Source organism: Palaemon carinicauda, chromosome 45, assembly GCF_036898095.1.
Source record: "Palaemon carinicauda isolate YSFRI2023 chromosome 45, ASM3689809v2, whole genome shotgun sequence".
Lineage (NCBI taxonomy): Eukaryota > Metazoa > Arthropoda > Malacostraca > Decapoda > Palaemonidae > Palaemon > Palaemon carinicauda.
Genome location: NC_090769.1, coordinates 35338611 through 35356110, shown reverse-complemented (window position 1 = coordinate 35356110; position 17500 = coordinate 35338611). Strand labels below are relative to the sequence as shown.

At 33.0% G+C, this 17500-nt stretch overlaps 1 protein-coding gene across 1 annotated transcript in view; it reads left to right on the top strand.

Moving 5' to 3' along the window:
- Positions 1-17500, top strand: part of LOC137634906 (microtubule-actin cross-linking factor 1-like) — a 1614628-nt gene that overhangs the window by 183446 nt on the left and 1413682 nt on the right. The window contains exons 30-34 of the mRNA XM_068367453.1: positions 2200-2343; positions 12618-12797; positions 13531-13716; positions 14161-14301; positions 14473-14631. Coding sequence (XP_068223554.1) covers positions 2200-2343; positions 12618-12797; positions 13531-13716; positions 14161-14301; positions 14473-14631 — 810 coding nt within the window. The remainder of the gene's footprint in view (positions 1-2199; positions 2344-12617; positions 12798-13530; positions 13717-14160; positions 14302-14472; positions 14632-17500) is intronic.

Genomic DNA, 17500 nt, shown 5'->3' with positions numbered 1-17500 from the left:
TATATATATATATATATATATATATATATATATAAATATATATATATGAATAAATAAATATATATGCATATACATATAGCCATTATCCTTCTACTGATCCTCTTCGTCAATTGACTGCTTACTTTTTAAATATTTTAACATCTTAGCCTTTCACAATTTTTAAAGGATGATTGAAAGAAAACTTGTTAGTTGCCCTGTTCAAGGCTTACTAACTAAGAAATGAAAACAGGACTTCAGAAGTCCTAACTGATCAGCTCGTAACTCTTATTAAATTTATTGACCAGTGGTATACGAGTATGCTTCATGACTCATGCCGCCTCTAAACCGCATTGCCTGCCTACTGTGCAAACCATTTCACTGTCATTTGTGATACCTACCTTTAGTAAAATTGAAGTAAGAATATCTCGTACTATGTTATTATCGAGAGAATACAGGCTTAAAATTTCTCAAAGTATGTTTAATGAAGAAAAAAATAATATGCAGTTTAAGTAAAAATATTCAGATAAAATATGAATTCTCATGAATCCTGTCGAGATAGTTTATGGAACTGTGGTTGGGAGTGGCTGTTTTATTTTAATTAACAATTATATCTTATAATCAAATAAATTGATAAAGATGATAAAACTACATCCTGAGGACACTAATTTTTGGTGTTTACTGGCATAAAGGTTTAGGTGCCATTATTTTTTCACCTCATTTTATTTCTCTGTTGCTGCTAGCTGCTGTTTGAAGTTTCCCTGCTATCTATTTGTTTACAAATTAATTGTGTACATTAGCAAGGGAAATAGAGCCATTGATTAAATCTAAACCTCCTAGCAGATCACAAAATGATAACTTATGTTTTGATATTACCAAAGGAAAATCATGAAGTTACTTAGTCATTGGGTTTCTACACAAAATGAGGACAATTACAGCTTCAAAAAAATCTATCGCAAATAATAATGAACTTTGTATACAAACATACTCTGACTAAATCTACATTCATTAGTAAGGTTATAAATAACAAGATAAGCTATCACATGGTGAGTTAGGAGTGGTTAGTGACTTCACGAAGAATTAAGTTAAAAATAGCTGGCACTTAAAGCAAATTAAACAAAACTCGCACTATCCTATCTGTTCGCCGCATAAGATATTAACACTAAGCAAAATTTTAAGGTTAAATTCCTAAGATGGTACCCATGAACTACTGAGCACCGAAAGCATAACAAAAGCTGACTGACTCAAATGTTATAGTAAATCCAACTGTGATATATTAGGAGACTACATATAGGCTACACAAACAAAAGAAATGTGTTATTGGGTTTGCAAGCCATTCCTTAAGCAATGACAATGCTAATGACCTTAGGTAATTAACACACCACCACTAGTAACATTAATACATGAAAACAAAAATGGCGGTAGATTGCTTCAGAACTGTTTAAACAGTTGAATAAAATACAAAACTTTTCTTATGATATGCTGATAGGTACAAGTTCTTATGAGTGAAGTTTATACCAAAAAGAAACATACAAAAAGGACAAATTAGATAAAGATGATGATAATCACCACTAAATGATTGATAGATTGAATTATATAAAAGATTGACCTAAAGGAATATTATGAAGATTAGAGCAAAAACTTTTGGGAAATGGATTGTAGTTGTGATTCATATATCAACTATGCAGGGAATAACTGCTGTTCGCCTCTAGGGACTCATGGGGGGACCTAGGTGCATGCTCAGACAGTTAGAATGGGGGAATCCTCTTCCAAGACATGTCTGGAGATTACTACTGAAGATTGGGTTTTTGTTAAAACAAACAATTCTACTTATTTAATGATGTGATTGTTTAAATAAAGAATAAGACAATGTGAAATAAACTATACTAATCAATAAATCAACAAAGCCTTACACAGTTTACAGTAAATTGAAAAAAACAAAATTGATAAGTCAAAATCTTAATAACTGTTGCTTCATATATGAAATCTTTTTGTGTTCAATCAACAAGTATGAAACTAGGCATTATAGAATATAACTGCTTTTCTATTTTAAATTATTTAGCATGTGGTGACATATGACAGGATTAACAGTTTGCATGGTATGCTTATTATTTCACTTGCACTCTAGCTCCTAAATTTTCAGCTTTTGATATTTTTTTGTAGTTTTTCCTTTTAGCCTGCTTGCACATTTTTGGCTTAATGCTTGTGTTGTTTGTTTTTCAGAGTTTATACCAATTACTAAGTGAAATAAAAGCTGAGGTAGAAAATGTTATAGCTACAGGTCGTAAAATAGTTAAAGATGGGCAGTCTACTGATCCAGATGGTCTTACTCAGCAGCTTGACCAGCTGAAAGCCCTTTATAACCAGGTTGGTAGGAGTTTGGTCATTTGAGTCCTTTTTATAACCAATATATGTTTAAATTTGCTTGTTTCTTGATGACAATAACTGCATTTACATGTTATTGTGTTAAACACATTATGCACCACTTTGTTTACTTTGCTTTGTTGTTTGGAATTGAAAGTATATTCCTGATTAGGCTAGTGCATACATAAAAGAGAAATAGTTTTGCCATTAAACTTGCATGCTTGAATGTAATGAATTAGCCCTTCTTCAAGGAGGGAAGAGGTACCTGTTCTTCAAACAATGTATGTTGTGTTCAGGAATTTCTCATTCAGAGTACAATAATTTATGAGCTAAATTGGTTTGTACTTTGTTTTGTACATTTTTATCTAAACACGAATTTACTTTAAAATTCAGTGAATCCTCATTTTAAACATTTTAATTGATTTTAATGGTTAATTAAAACCCAGTTTACCCCTTGTGCACAGAAAACATACAGGACCTATACTTTGATTTTACCCAACAGAATAATCAATTTTTTTTTCTGCTTCGATTATCTGTACTGCTAGATTTAACATTTTGGCACATTGATACTAACCCATAATTTACTAAAGCTGTGAATGTTCCATTTTGCTGTTGGTTGAACATTCACAAGGGGTAATGGTTGGTAGAAAGTACTGTTGTGTGTATAACTCAGATAAGAAAGTCCATTGCTTGGTACTGTATTTACACATTGCTTTTCGTTGTAAGAATGAATTACTAACCTTGGCTGATTGGATTGCTTATACTGTACATGGTATGTGGTTCTTATAGTATAATCTGAATGAGAGTGGGGATTACTCACTGGTTTTATTCATAAACATCTCGATGGAAAGGATTGGGAGTATTCTATTGAAACGTGAACTTTTATAGTGTTGTATAATGGATGTCAACGAGGTGATTTCTTAAGAATGATTTCTGTCTTGGTTATCTCTGAGCATGCACAGATGACATGGGACAGGTTATTAATGAACATACCTCTCTGATTCATAGAGAAGTGCTAAAGGTATTTTCCAATATTTTAAGATTATCCTTGGAGTTCCTAGCCATAGTAAGTGTGCTTACTGAAAATGCTAAATGTAGTTCCAAGTAAGCTATTTTTGGTAAAAATTTGGTTTGTTAACTTTTAATTATTAATAATATCTGGAATTAAGATTTAAGATAACTTACCACCTAAAGTTAATATTTTAATGAATGCCAAAAATTAATTCATTATATGGGTGATTCCAGGAGATGAAAAACAAAAAAGTACTATAAAATGCTGCCCTGAAAAATTCATTATGCAGTTTATTTAGACTTTAATTTTAAGATATGCTAAGCTGCTATTAGTGTTGATAAATGCATAATTGCTGCCTGTGCACTTACCATAGAATTTGGCTATGTTGATAAAGCTGTATCTGTTAAGATTATGTTTTAACTTTTCCCATTCTCATAAATGATTAGTATTTTGGATATGGCTTAAAGGTTTTGGAATACATTTATATCTGATGATACAAAGTATTTATACATAGTTGTCAACCTGACCCATATAACTGCAGTGTGGGGACAACTGACTAGAAATGTATTAGAATGAGTAGCTTGATTTCTAGTGGATGTTGGGAGATGGTCTCAAGACAGGCACGTCTTTCTATGTGTCTCCTACCATATTTAAGAAGGAGCTTTAGTCTGTGATAATTTTCACATTTGTTGCTATAATTGTTCCATTTTCAGGTATGTGTTTTTTCATCTGCTTTATTACTGCTATTTTTGTAGGACTTCTATCTGTTTTTCTAGGTGGCATAGTACTGTGGTAATTTTTAAATGAGGCAGTGATTGCTTTGTTCATAATTGTATTTTATATTTTCAATATTGGATAGCCATGTTTGAACCTTTAATGTTTATCTATAATGTACTGTTTTTTATCACTACATGATGGGCCACAAAACTGATTTTTTTTTTATTTCATTGTAATTTTCACCTTGAATGACTGACCATCATACTGTATAGGGTTTTTGCATGCTGTATATAGTTCTCCTTACTTAATTACAGGAAACACCTTACCCCCCACTCTGTGGTAGAGGACTGCTTTAATTGTAAAGTACTTTAGAGATTTTTACACCAAGTTATAGTGAATTGTGTAATTCTAGAGTATGTAAACACATTAAAGAATAATATTTAACACCGATTCCTGTTCATGATTAAGGAAAAGTAATATAGTAATACGTATTTGACTTTTCCATCTCTCCTTACTCAATCAATTTTTTTTTTTTAATATCCTTCTCTTTACTGTATCTCCTTGTGTTTGCATATAAGCTTCCTCCTGATATTAACTTTCCCAGTTCTTGTTTTGATCTTGATTGTTTTTTCTTCCTTGAATTTCTTTTGATGTAGCTACAGACTGTCCATTTTAACTTTGCAAATTTTTTAATCCCTCCCCATCTTTCCTCCTATTATTCACTCCCACAAGTCACTGAAAAGTAACTTCTGTAATTATCTGCCTTCTTCCAACTTCACCCTATTGAGAGCTAACCAAAACAGGAATTTTTGGCAGACTATCATTCTTAACTGCACTAGAAACAGTTATCTGGGCACTATCATTCTTGGAAAAGTTTTTTGATCATTAGATTATTGATCAGTTGTTCTATTAATGCATATTATTTGACTGACTGCTCGACTTCTGTACCATTGTAACTTTAGATAAGGATTTGGGGCCCCTGAGACGTCCTGTTTGGCATGTCACTGCTGTTTTTTTAATGCGAGATGTGTTGTGGAATCTGCTCCAGGCCAGTGACCCTATTGTTAATACTCATTTTCCAAACTAAGCAGGGTTTCCTGCTTCTCTTCATTTTATTGCCATGTTTTTGGTGGTCTCCATTTTAGTTTTCTGTTCAAAATTTCTTTGGGGAGACATTTGTCAGGCATATAGATCACATGATCAAGTCATCGTAGTTGGTGTTTGGGGAGCATGGCTTATATACTTGTGCATCATGTTTGTTCCAGAATTGCTGGGTATAGAATCAATCCTTCAAGGTGAGGCCCAGAATTTTCTGCAAACACAAAATATAAACATTTTCCAGTAGCTTGAGATGACATCAATATAAAGTCCAGGTCTCTGCGCCATGGGGGAGAGTTACTTTATATACGTACTTGAACTTTAGTAATCAATCTTAGGTGTTTTTTTCTAGAAATCCTGATTCACAACATACTATAAGTGCTTGAAGCCCTGTCTTCTCCAGCACACCACCTTTGATTTCAGTGGTGGACCTAAATGTGGCATGGTACACATGCCCAGGATTGGCTTGGTGAGCCCTAGCAGTGCGTATACATGGCAGGAGCAGTAGCACCATATCTGAGAGCTCATCATACTAAATTCATTATAATATCGAGGAACATATTTTATCATCATTGGTTATGATGGACTGCTTGAAATAAAGTTAGGTTATGTTCCATCACTATATTGATAATATCTTATATTACACCAAGACTGCCAAATTATTTTGTCCAAATTATAATTTTCCAGCTCAATAATTTGGATTTCCTGCCAATACTGTTTGTATTCTTACAAACATATCAGATTTCTCTCAGTGATATTGTATCTTTTCCATCATTATAGATACCAACACTAGTACCAAATACTGTATATTCAATTAGAATATTTGAAAATGAAATTTTAGCTTAATCTTGGGAGGCTGCATGGTTATACAATGCCAGTTCATTTTGGGTTCTTCAAGCAGTATCATAAAGAAATACAGTAATCGTATTTTAGAAAAAAAGATCAAGAAATACGTAGAACGAGTAGAATTATGCACAATCTGTGAATATTTGATATTGATTTTATAGCCACTAATGTTGGCAGTTATACTTTTTCCTTATGAAAGAATTGTTTGGATAAATTATTCATTGGTGGATGGATAGCATGTAGATTTATTCAAGGAAAATTTGTAATTGACTATTAATTTTTCAACATTAAATAATTTCCTTGGTAACTGATCAACAACACCCATAAATAACTATCAACATAACATTTAAACTTCTTCCTACAACAAAAATTGGGTTGATAAGTGAAATAAGAATATGTAGGAGCTAGATGTACCTAGGGTAATAGAATCAATCTTATTCAAATTCAGCTGTATCATTTTGCATCTCTTTTTCACAATTGCAGTCATATCTTTTATTGGGTTGAAGTTAATGCAGAATTTCTCCCTAATGCTTTCAGAAAATAATAAGACCCCATAGTCGGTATCTCTATTCAAGGTATCCCTGATTTTATGGTATTGAATATTGTTGCTAAATACCATTCCCCATTTAGTATCAAATCTTGACCAGCGGTCAAGATTTGTACAGAAATGCTGACTGGTACAAACTAGTTTATTACACAGAAATCTGATAGAAAACAACTTTCTGCTAGCAGAAAAGTAGCTCGAAGTATTTTACATTAAAAAGTTACACAATTATGATCCAGGTGGTTTTCTTAACAGCTGGTAAACAAAGTAAATATCTTTGACTCAAGTAAGCAAAATCATTTGATATATATGAATTGACGGCTTACAATACAGTACAGTATATGCTATTAGATATTGGTTTCCATTTTGAAAATAAAGTACCGTTGTTCTTGAAGTAAACAGAAATAGCTTCGACATCATCTTGTGTTTGTTGTAAGATACCATTTTCATAACATTCATGGAAGGTCACGTTTTAGTATACTGTATCTCGCTGTGAGTGCTTGCTAATGGTTTTTGTAATACTCCTCACCCCAAAAAAGAACTCGGTTTGCTGAATCTCCCTCTGGGTTGTAAGCTGATCTGAGCCTGTCTATTAATATCCAGGTAATTCTTCTTTCCACTGACATCTTGTAGCACTTGTTTGCTATGAAGGATGAGATTAAGCTCTGATTTTGTGGGTGATAGGGGGTCGGTGTGAATCTATTCTAACAAATGCATATTTGGTACATTCTAATTCTACGGGGATGTAAGATTTTGTGGCCCTGATGTAAGTAATTTTGATGGCATAATTTCCTTTACTGCTATATGTATGTCTGAGGGGGTGGTTGATTCATTAGATCCTGAAATATATCTGGGTATCACTAACGATTTTTCGTAGCATGCCTCAGCCGGTGAAGCCTTGAGGGCTACATGTGGGGCTGCTCTCAGTCCTAATAGGATCCATGGTAAATCCTTATTAAGTGAGTGCTGTTTTAAGGGAGTGTGAGAAACCCTCGACCATGCCATTGGTTTCTGAGCTTTTTTTTTTTTTTTTTTTTTTTTTTTTTTTTTTTTTTTTTTTTTTTTTTTTTTTTTTTTTTTTTTGAAGGAACTCCATATGGCTGATGTGAAATTAGTCTCCCCCCCCCTTTGCTGGTTATGTATTGGGGACTCCATATTTGCAGGCCCGACTGATTAGAGCTTTTTCACACCTTTCTGTTATCGGCTGTTTAACAGGTGCCTTTGGCCATCTGGTATTTCAGTCAATGATTGTGAAAAGGTATCTATAAATACTCTTGCAGCCCGACAATTTTAAACCGACCGCGCTCCTTTGCACCCACCATCTTTTGCGCAATTTCCCTCGACACACAGCACAACACCCCATTATGCGCTCACTCGGCCTCAGTCTTGCATTGTCTCTCACATGTGCATCTCCCGCTATGGTCCTTTTTGTGCAGACTCATGTTTTGATGTAAAAATCTGATTTAAAGAACCTGTATGTATCCAGTGTGCTTAAAGTGATTTTAGTATAAAATGTGATGCGTACATTAATTTACCCCATGCGCCAAACAGTTGGGGTTGTACTGATACTTTTTCTTTTAATTTCTATTTTTCTAGTGTATGCATTGTGTAATACTCAATTGTTATTGTTATATTAACTACTGTACAGTACTGTATATGAAATACCATATTATACAATAGTAATTAAGATATAGGCTATGTGTGTAGCGAGTTTGAACACCACGAGTTGACCTACCGAATATAGCAAACACTTGTGAGTGTTACCTTAGCTAATTAAGCTGTACTGTAGTGATAGTACTGTGCATATATTAGAGTAATATACACTGCAGTATTAGTGTTATATTAGGTAGGAACAACAGCAGTTTGTTGTTATAAGTGTCCAGATGACTAGTGTTACTATGTGTGTACTTGAAAGTAGTCTTACCACATACAGTACTTGGTACATGACTGAAATATGTTCATAACATAATACAGTACTTCTACTGTGATGGAAACCAGTAATAAAATATTAGGTAATACTTAGTGTGTTAGTCGATCAAGCGTATGCAATGGGTAGTGAGTTGTTAGGTTAGGAGTTAATCCCACCCTAGGGCAGCAAAAATTTGCCGATTTGCGCTTTTCGTACCTGTGTCTGTTACCTATCCTCCGTGAATATCGAGGGCTGACTGTACTAGTCTCACAGGCATTTCTCTGTTGTCCATGGTAAAATCCCTCCATAATAAGACAGGGTTTTTCAACTGAAGTTCCTTTAAGTCTTCGTCATCCTTCTGGTATGCTGCTATCTCGGGTTATGATATCTCTTTTTGGATGGCATTAATGGTGTTTATGTTAAAAGAGCCCTTCAGGTACTGGACGGTACCAAAGTTTTAGAAAAATATTGATAGTTATCTCACTTGGCATGCTGACTAGCAATCTGACTTTTTCTTTATGTCTTAATTGCCAGACGGTACAATGGATTGCCAGTAGTTCTCTGTTGAAGGTGGAGTAGTTTTGTTCCATTGAAGGTAGCTTTTGCTGAAAAATGTTAGCAGTTGGTGGCTGTAGTCTTGTATTCTGCTTTAGTACTGCACTCAACGGTGAGCTACTTGTATTTGTAGTCAGTATAGATGACTTATTGAATAGAGGAAACACTAGTGTTGCAGCAGAACTAAGAGTATGGAAGTGTGCAATATAAACATTAGGGGAAGTTCATAGAAATTAGAATTTAAAGAATCAATTTCTTATTTCTATACTCACTTGATGTTCATATACATACCCATCCTCCTCCTTGTTGACTTATAGTATCAAGAGGATAGGGATAATTTCAACTTCAAACTTGAGGGAAGGAGAGTCTCTGGTATGGAGTTCTGGGCTTCTTACCACTTATGCTAGATTGCTTCATTTTATTACTAAAGGCATGTATTTATTGAAGGTAAAGAAAATGGGGAAAATATAATTTTGTTTTAGAATTTTAAAAGTAAATGTTGTTTGAACTGAGCTTCTGGAAAAAAGCAATGTTAACATGAGGGGAGTATAAAAAAAAATATTACTATTAAAATTCTGTTTTTTAATAAAGATTTTAGGGTAAACGTCAATAAACTGTGTTTCTGGTAAAGAAACAATATGAACATCAGCGGAGGTTCATAGAAATAATTGAACAATTTTAAGAGTAAAGAAAGAATATGCATATTTTATTTTACTGAATATTCTTATTTTTGCATTTCTCCATATACCATTTGAAAATGCAAAGAATGCATTTTCAAACAGTATATAAAACATGACAATTAGAATTATTTACAAACGCAAAGTCCAGAATTAAAAATATTATCTATTCATGTGCAAATATGGGCATCAACTGGTTTTGAGGTGAAAATATTTAACCTGCCATTTTGTCTAATAGCTAATGTAATAAATAGTGCTAAAAAGTATAGATTTTTATGGAAACTGAATAAATTTCCTATATGATCCATAAATAGAATTAATAGGTTTTGTTGAAAAATATTGAGCAATTGTAAAGCAAAAATGGATAACAAAATTTTGTCTTATGTAATTAAATTGACGATTAAGTTTCTAATAAGGAATGTTCAAATGCTGTTATGGAAAATATGAGATAAGCTATTGACTGAGCCTACATGAGGAAGATACCTATTGCCTCTCGAAACATGATGCAACTATTTCTTAACTCTAACTGAAGCTTAAAGATAAAATTTATATTATGGATCATTATCCATATGAGCCATCCAATAAGACACAATGTTAATACTGTACAGTATAGTCTTTGTAAGAATAGGTTGCCCAAGAGTGCTTACTTCAGTGGAGGGTTATAAGAATTCAGTCTGCTAGCCTGTCCTTCTATCTCGAAATACTGTGAGCATATAGAGATGACCTGGTCAAGGCAATGCAAGGGTTTCACATTAGAAGGACCTGAAGTAATTGGAGAGAGTAAGGCTTGACGAGAGACAATCTACTCTTGAATGTGCTGTGAACCAACAGAACCCTTACTGACTCGCACATCAGAATTATTAGCCTTTGTTTTAAACTAGGGTGGGTTAGGCTAGGATTGGTTCCTTGCCTAAAGGCTCGTTAGTCTTTTGAGATTACTCGGAGCTAGCAAAATCTGAAAAAAACTTATGAAGCTCATTATTTTCATGACTTGAAAGCTTGCTAATAGTTGACTGGGCATGAGCTACATCAGCCACCTCACTATCATCAAAATCAACTAACCTAGTCTTCTCTTGCCTATCAACTGAATTAAAAGATAATTTTCTTTTATAATTAGAATCTTTATTTTGAATTGCTACTGACTGAAGATATTCTTTCATTAGAGGAGCAGAGAGGGAACTATGTTCTCAACAACGGTTATTCAGATCACAAACTTGTCCCTGGCAAATGATACAAAGAGAATGAGGATCATTATTGCTCAGCAATAAACCCCATGAACAACTGTCACAAGATGACATAGTAAAGCCAGAAGACATCCCTTTATTGTAGAAAAAATAATTTTGATAGTAAAATTTTTATTTCTGTACTTGCTTGATGTTCATATTGCTTCTTCTCCAGAAGCTCATTTTATTGACGTTCACCCCCAGAAAATTAGCAAAAATTTCCTATTTTCTTTCCTTTGAAAAAGATAAGGGTCCCCAGCAGAGTAATGAAAAATTCTAGCCCCTAGTAAAGTAATGAAAAATTCTAGCCCCCAGTAAAGTAATTAAAAATTCTACTCCTCAGTAAAGTAATGAAAAATTCTAGCGGTTAGTGGTAAGTAGCACGCTAATGGTTGCCCATTCAGTTTCTCTGTCACAAGTTTCTTCATCAAGACTTAACTCCCTTCTAGATTATGATAAGTGTGTTTTTAATTTCAAGTTAGCTTACCAGCTCAATAGGTTAGATTTTCTGCATAGAGAAAGCACTGGGTTTTAAATGACCTTTTTGAGAAGTAAGATATCTCCTGGTTCTTCTCAGGAAATATGTTCAAGGTAGTGTTTATGAAAAAATATTCTATCTTGACACAAAATTACAATCTAGACTGACAGCGACTACTCATTAACACAACAGCACAACAATGAGAAAACAGGAAAACAGAGTATGGTTACTCACTCGATAGTACTGTATTTTCATGCACTGCCATATGATTCCAGTACTGTACCTTACAAGAGGGTAGGACTATTACAAGGAAAGAAAACAGGAATTTTTATAGTTTTAAACCAGCTTCGATATAGAATCAAGAAGGGGCTGTTCATAAAAATAAATTATACAAATTGCAACACTGTTCTGCCATTTGTTATATTAGTGTTCTATCATTTTTCTAACTTCTCCCACTGGTTTTTCATCATTCCATTGACGTTTTTCTTGGTGTTCCCCCATTCCAGTGCTCTTTTGATCTTTCCTAATATGCTTCACTGTTTCTATGGTAGTTAGCTTCAGTGTTCTACCTGGATGACCATACTTTATCCACTCTTCAGATAGTTTAAAACTTGGTTGTACTTTTATAGATTTTGAGAGTTTGTCACCTAATTTAAGGCAAAGTAATGAAACTGTACAACTCAGTACGATGACCATGTTTGAAAATAGATTAATCCTTCCCTTTTAGTTTTTTCCTTTTGTATATAAAGCTGTACTAATTAGTTATTTATATTGAGTGAAAAAGAAGTTGAGAGATACTTTTCAATTTAACAGAGTAGAACTCTCCTAGCATGAGTAATAATTCCCTTCTATATATTTAGTGTTTACTTTGTTCTTTGGAATACTAGGGTAATAAATTCCATTAAGGCAGTGGTTTGTTTTTTGATAATCATGAAGCTTATTTTTCAATAGGTTCAGTTTACTGTTTTGAATTGTACCTTTACAGTCAATCCAAGTGTATATAGTACTGTACAGTACTGTCATTTAGCCAGAAACGAAATGTGGGAGAGAAAGGAGCCAGTTACCCAACTCCAAAATCCTGTGGTTTAAATGTATGCCTCTCTTGAGACTGTTTTTAACACTATTTAATGTTATGGGACTAATTATTCCTTAGACCTTTTGTTGTTTGTAATTTGAGTGTTTAGAACAGTAATAATTGAGATTTGTTTTGTTTTTTAGCTTGGTGGTTCTGTCACAGAGCAAAGAAGTGCTCTTGAAAGAACGTTGCGTCATAGTCGTAAAGTTCAGAAAGATGCTGGTCATTTAGAAGAATGGTTGACAACCACCGAATGTGAGCTTGATCAGCGGGAGGCTACAGTTCCAACAAAGTGCATACAAGTCGAATTACATTTTGCACAGGTAATTATATTAGTGCCGTAACAAGATTAAAAAGTTATTCATTAACTTTTGCATTGGGACAGTTTTGCAGAATTTACCAAGCTTGCAAGATCAGTTATAGTATCCTCATCATGTTTCATTATTAATGCTATATAAACATCAACCGATTTATTTTGCAAAAATGAATCAGGTAAGCAATTGTTTTATGACTTCAATAACAAATATTGTAGAAAATTTTATAAAATATCCTCCTTTGTGTTATATTGTACACTGATAGAATCAAGAAGCTTTTAGAAATACAGTATTAATTTCGGTTCAGTGCTTATATTTATTTGCTATAAGATATTACAGTACAATCCATAGAACTTTCATTATTTCTTTGACAAAAGTTTATATGCATTTATTTGGACTACAGTTATCAAATTTGATTTTTTTTATCATTATTCCGGTCGTCTGTAAAGATTGTGGTTCCTGAAAGTAAAGTTTTTGTAATATTTGTGATTATTTCTTTTCACTTTAGATGCTTCCTGATAGAGCTTATACTATGAGCCTTAATTCCTCTGAAAATTAATAACTTGCTAGCCTGAAGTTTAACTTAATTAAGATTACTAACTGTGAACTCATTGTGTGTTTGTATACTTTAGCATCATTACAACACACCTTATAATATCTTTCTGTTTCACTTTGGCTTTAGTTTTCCATGCATAGTCACAGTTTGTTGCCATTACCCAGTGTACATACCCATCCTTTACAGCATGCAATTGATGACCTTGGGCGCAAGAAGCCCTTGCTGACAGGTCTGCACGAGTCTTATGCAGCCCTTGCCTCTGTGTGTGATGATTCAACAGTTCTTCAACCTGTTAAAGAGCAAGTTGATGACATTGCTTTAACTTGGGAGAGAGTCAGCACTAGGCTGACAAACAGGCTTAAGAACATGCAGGTTTGTTGCTTTTCAGGAAACTATGAATTCTCTTTCTTTTTAGTGACTTTAATCACTCTATTAAGTGTATTACCTGATCTCTCAAAATTCAGTGTTTGATTTTACCGCTACTAGAATACCTTAGCTTTATTTTTTTCAAAAGCCAATATTAAGCTTTTTTTCTTTCTAATACATTCTGAATAACTTGAGAAAAAATTCATGTATTTTCAAGTTTTCTATTTTCTTTCATTTATATTTTGTTTTAATGTTTAATTATACAATTTGTGATATAAGATGCTTCAGGTTGAGTTTGTGCTTAATGATTATTTATCTACATTGAAATGCACAAATTCATGCACAGAAAAGTATGATGCAAAAATTTAATTTCCTGCAGCTATGTAATTGCTACTCTAATGCTTTTGTAAAGAAAGTTGACATTTTTCTTCTTTTTTTCTTAAACTTAAGAGTGAACAAATATCAAAGGAAGCAGATATGGAGAAATTTATTGTTGGCCTTGGTGAAATAAAAGGCTGGCTTGAAAGTACTGAACATCAACTGGGAAATCTTAGCAAGATGGATGCTAATGATCAAGCAAAACTTATTAAGGTTAGACATTTTTTCATCCATTTTCTTTATAATTTAGGAAGTGACTCTAGATGAGATGGTGTTATTTGTAATTTTGTTTGTAGTACTGCTAGACTGTATCAAAATATTGTTCAGATATTATAAATGATTACCCTTTTAGATACCTCTCCTGACCATGTTATCTTTTGATAGGCTGTAGCTTCAGAGGTACAGAATTACAAGGCTCATATTGAAAACATAAGAGATACAGCTGTAGACCTTATTAATCACGGGACACTTTTTCAAGCTCGTGTGCAGCCAGAACTTGTGCAGATCAATCAGAGATGGGAAAATATCTTCAAAACTGTTCAGGTGAGACCTGTCTTTAAATACTGTAATTCATTATATTGTTGATGGGAAGGAGTATGTGATCTTGATGATATTTTAATGATTATTTCAATGCCATATACTCATGGCATCATTTTATGAATATGACATCATTGTATTGCACTTAATTCAACTGTGCATGTTCATCTTTCCCTCAAAAGTAAGATAAATAAAGTTTGCTCCATGTATTGCTTTGAGCAACATAATGCCCATGTCTGTGGAATGTTGTATGAAATACTGTACTTAAAATCCTTTGTATTTTGTATATCATAAGTTCACTCACCATTTATATGCTTTAAGATGTATTTTTGTTTTTATCTTTGTTTTTAAATTTTTAGCTGTATAATGAACTTCTCTGCTGCACGAGTTTATTGAATTCATCCATGTTGCATTTGGTTAATTATTCAATCAGTTTGACACAGTTGTTAGAAGCTGCTGCTCTAATTAGACCGCAATGTTATATTATTATTCCAGTGAATGTAATTAGCATGTTGCATGTATTGCTTGGGTGGCTTAAGCACTGTAGGTGTGTATCAATTTATTTTATTATCATTGTCCTTTTTTGTGGAAAATTAAACCAATTTCTTTTCATATTTTATTTGCCTCATTTTAATTTTGAGGTACTGACCCATATGATTTTCCAGGAGACATGCTTTTACTTTTTCATCCAAATGTTTTTATATTCCCAAATTATCGTTGTTGAATGAAATCTAACAAAACTAATATATTGTGTATTTGCTACTACTGTATGTATATTTTCAATCTTTTGTATCATACATCATCATCATTGACTTAACATAAGAGTTTCAATCACTTAAGCAAGTAAATTAGTATTTTGCATTGATGAAATCCCAATTATTTTCTTTCCCTGCACAGTCTGTTTGCAGCTTTAATTTATATGAATATTTGGATATTCTGTTTCAAGGGATAATGTGGCTTGTTTTGGGTCTTGTGGATTTATGATATATTTTACACTGATTTGGGGATACAAGCTTTATGCATATGCAACATCTCTATGCCTGCTTGTAGGAATGGTACACATACTGTAACTACATACAGTACACAGGTTTATAGATTCAAGAGTTGAAGTGTGAATGGGGCAGTAACCGACATGTTATTTTTTTCTCTGGGGCCATGCCCTTGTTTTTGGGAAAGGGTGTAATGGTAAAACATATATTTATATGTTTCCATATAGTGGAAATATACTTACTGTAATATTATGTGGTGGATATATTGTATTATGAATGCACTGTGTTAGATATATATATATATATATATATATATATATATATATATGTATATATTATATATATATATATATATATATATATATATATATATATATATACATTATTTATATATATATATATATATATATATATATATGTATATATATATATATATATATGTATATATATATATATATATATATATATATATATATATATATATATATATATATATATATATACATATATATAAACACACACACTGTAGTACTTGTTAACAAGTAACTCAGAATACGAGCAAATCGGTATGCGAGCATGAAGTTTTTTTATTGGTTTATGAGTACAGTACTGTATTATATTGGTCCGCGAGCAAAAATGTCATCTTTGTATGCATATTTAGTGAACAAGCACTGTTCCAACAAGATAATCCTGCCAAGCATAAAATTTTGCTGTTGTAATGAAATACTATCAGAAATTTCATATTAATACAATTTAAATGTTTGGTATGAGTTGAGATATGTCTTTGTGAATAATGTGCTGTATACAGTATTAACATATATGTGTGTGGTTGCAATCAGTTTTTAAACTAGGGGTATGTTTAAAAAACTTAGCATGGGCCGTTGGTAACATCCTTTTATTTTATTTTCATTTTCTTATAGTGTATGGTACATACTGTACAAAAGCCAATAGTTATTTTGTGAAAGTGGAAATGGTTGCAAGCTTTTGAAGAAGGAAAATTTAAAAAGATAATGTTAGGGAAATTATGATTTGAGGATAAAAAAAAATGCCTGTGCAGGTTGATTACATTTCTAGTATACTATGTGTAAGTATATTAAGCCAGCTAGATAAAAAATATACAATGGCAACCATTCGATAAGCACACTGGCAGGCAGGATTATTACTTTCGTAGTGAGCATTCTAAACAGAAATAAACTCCTCATAGTGTGCTAACCTGGGAAGCTCCACGAACAGGGGAGCTTCAATGCACTTCTCCATCACCAAAGCCACTGTAGCACATAAGTGTATCATCATGCTTGCATGAGAAATATCATGGACTCCCTTCACAATTTCCCATGAGACCTGGAGGGAGTGTTGTCTTTTCATAAAATTTCCATCTCAGCTAATAGTTTTACTATACAGTGTTACATTTTTCTATTTTTTATTGTGAATGATTAATTTTTATTAATTTCTATTGGTAGAGGGTGAAATATGTTCACTAGATAACATTACAAACCTTTAGAAATGAGTGTGTATTTATTTTGGGAAAAATTATTTGGCTTTTCAAGCATTGCTCCCGGAATGCCTTAAACATGTAAACTGAGGTACTACAGTACACTATGTATGGTATGCATATATATATATATATATATATATATATGTGTGTGTGTGTGTGTGTGTGTGTGTGTGTGTATACTGTAGGGGATTCAGCATTATGAAGCTTCATCTGTGGTGGATAATGTGGGAGGTTGGGCTGTGGCACCCTAGCAGTACCAGCTGAACTTGGCTGAGTCCCTGGTTAGGCTGAAAGAACGTAGAGAGTAGAGTCCCCTTTTTTTGTTTTGTTTCATTGTTGATGTCGGCTACCCCCCAAAATTGGGGGAAGTGCCTTTGGTATATGTATGTAT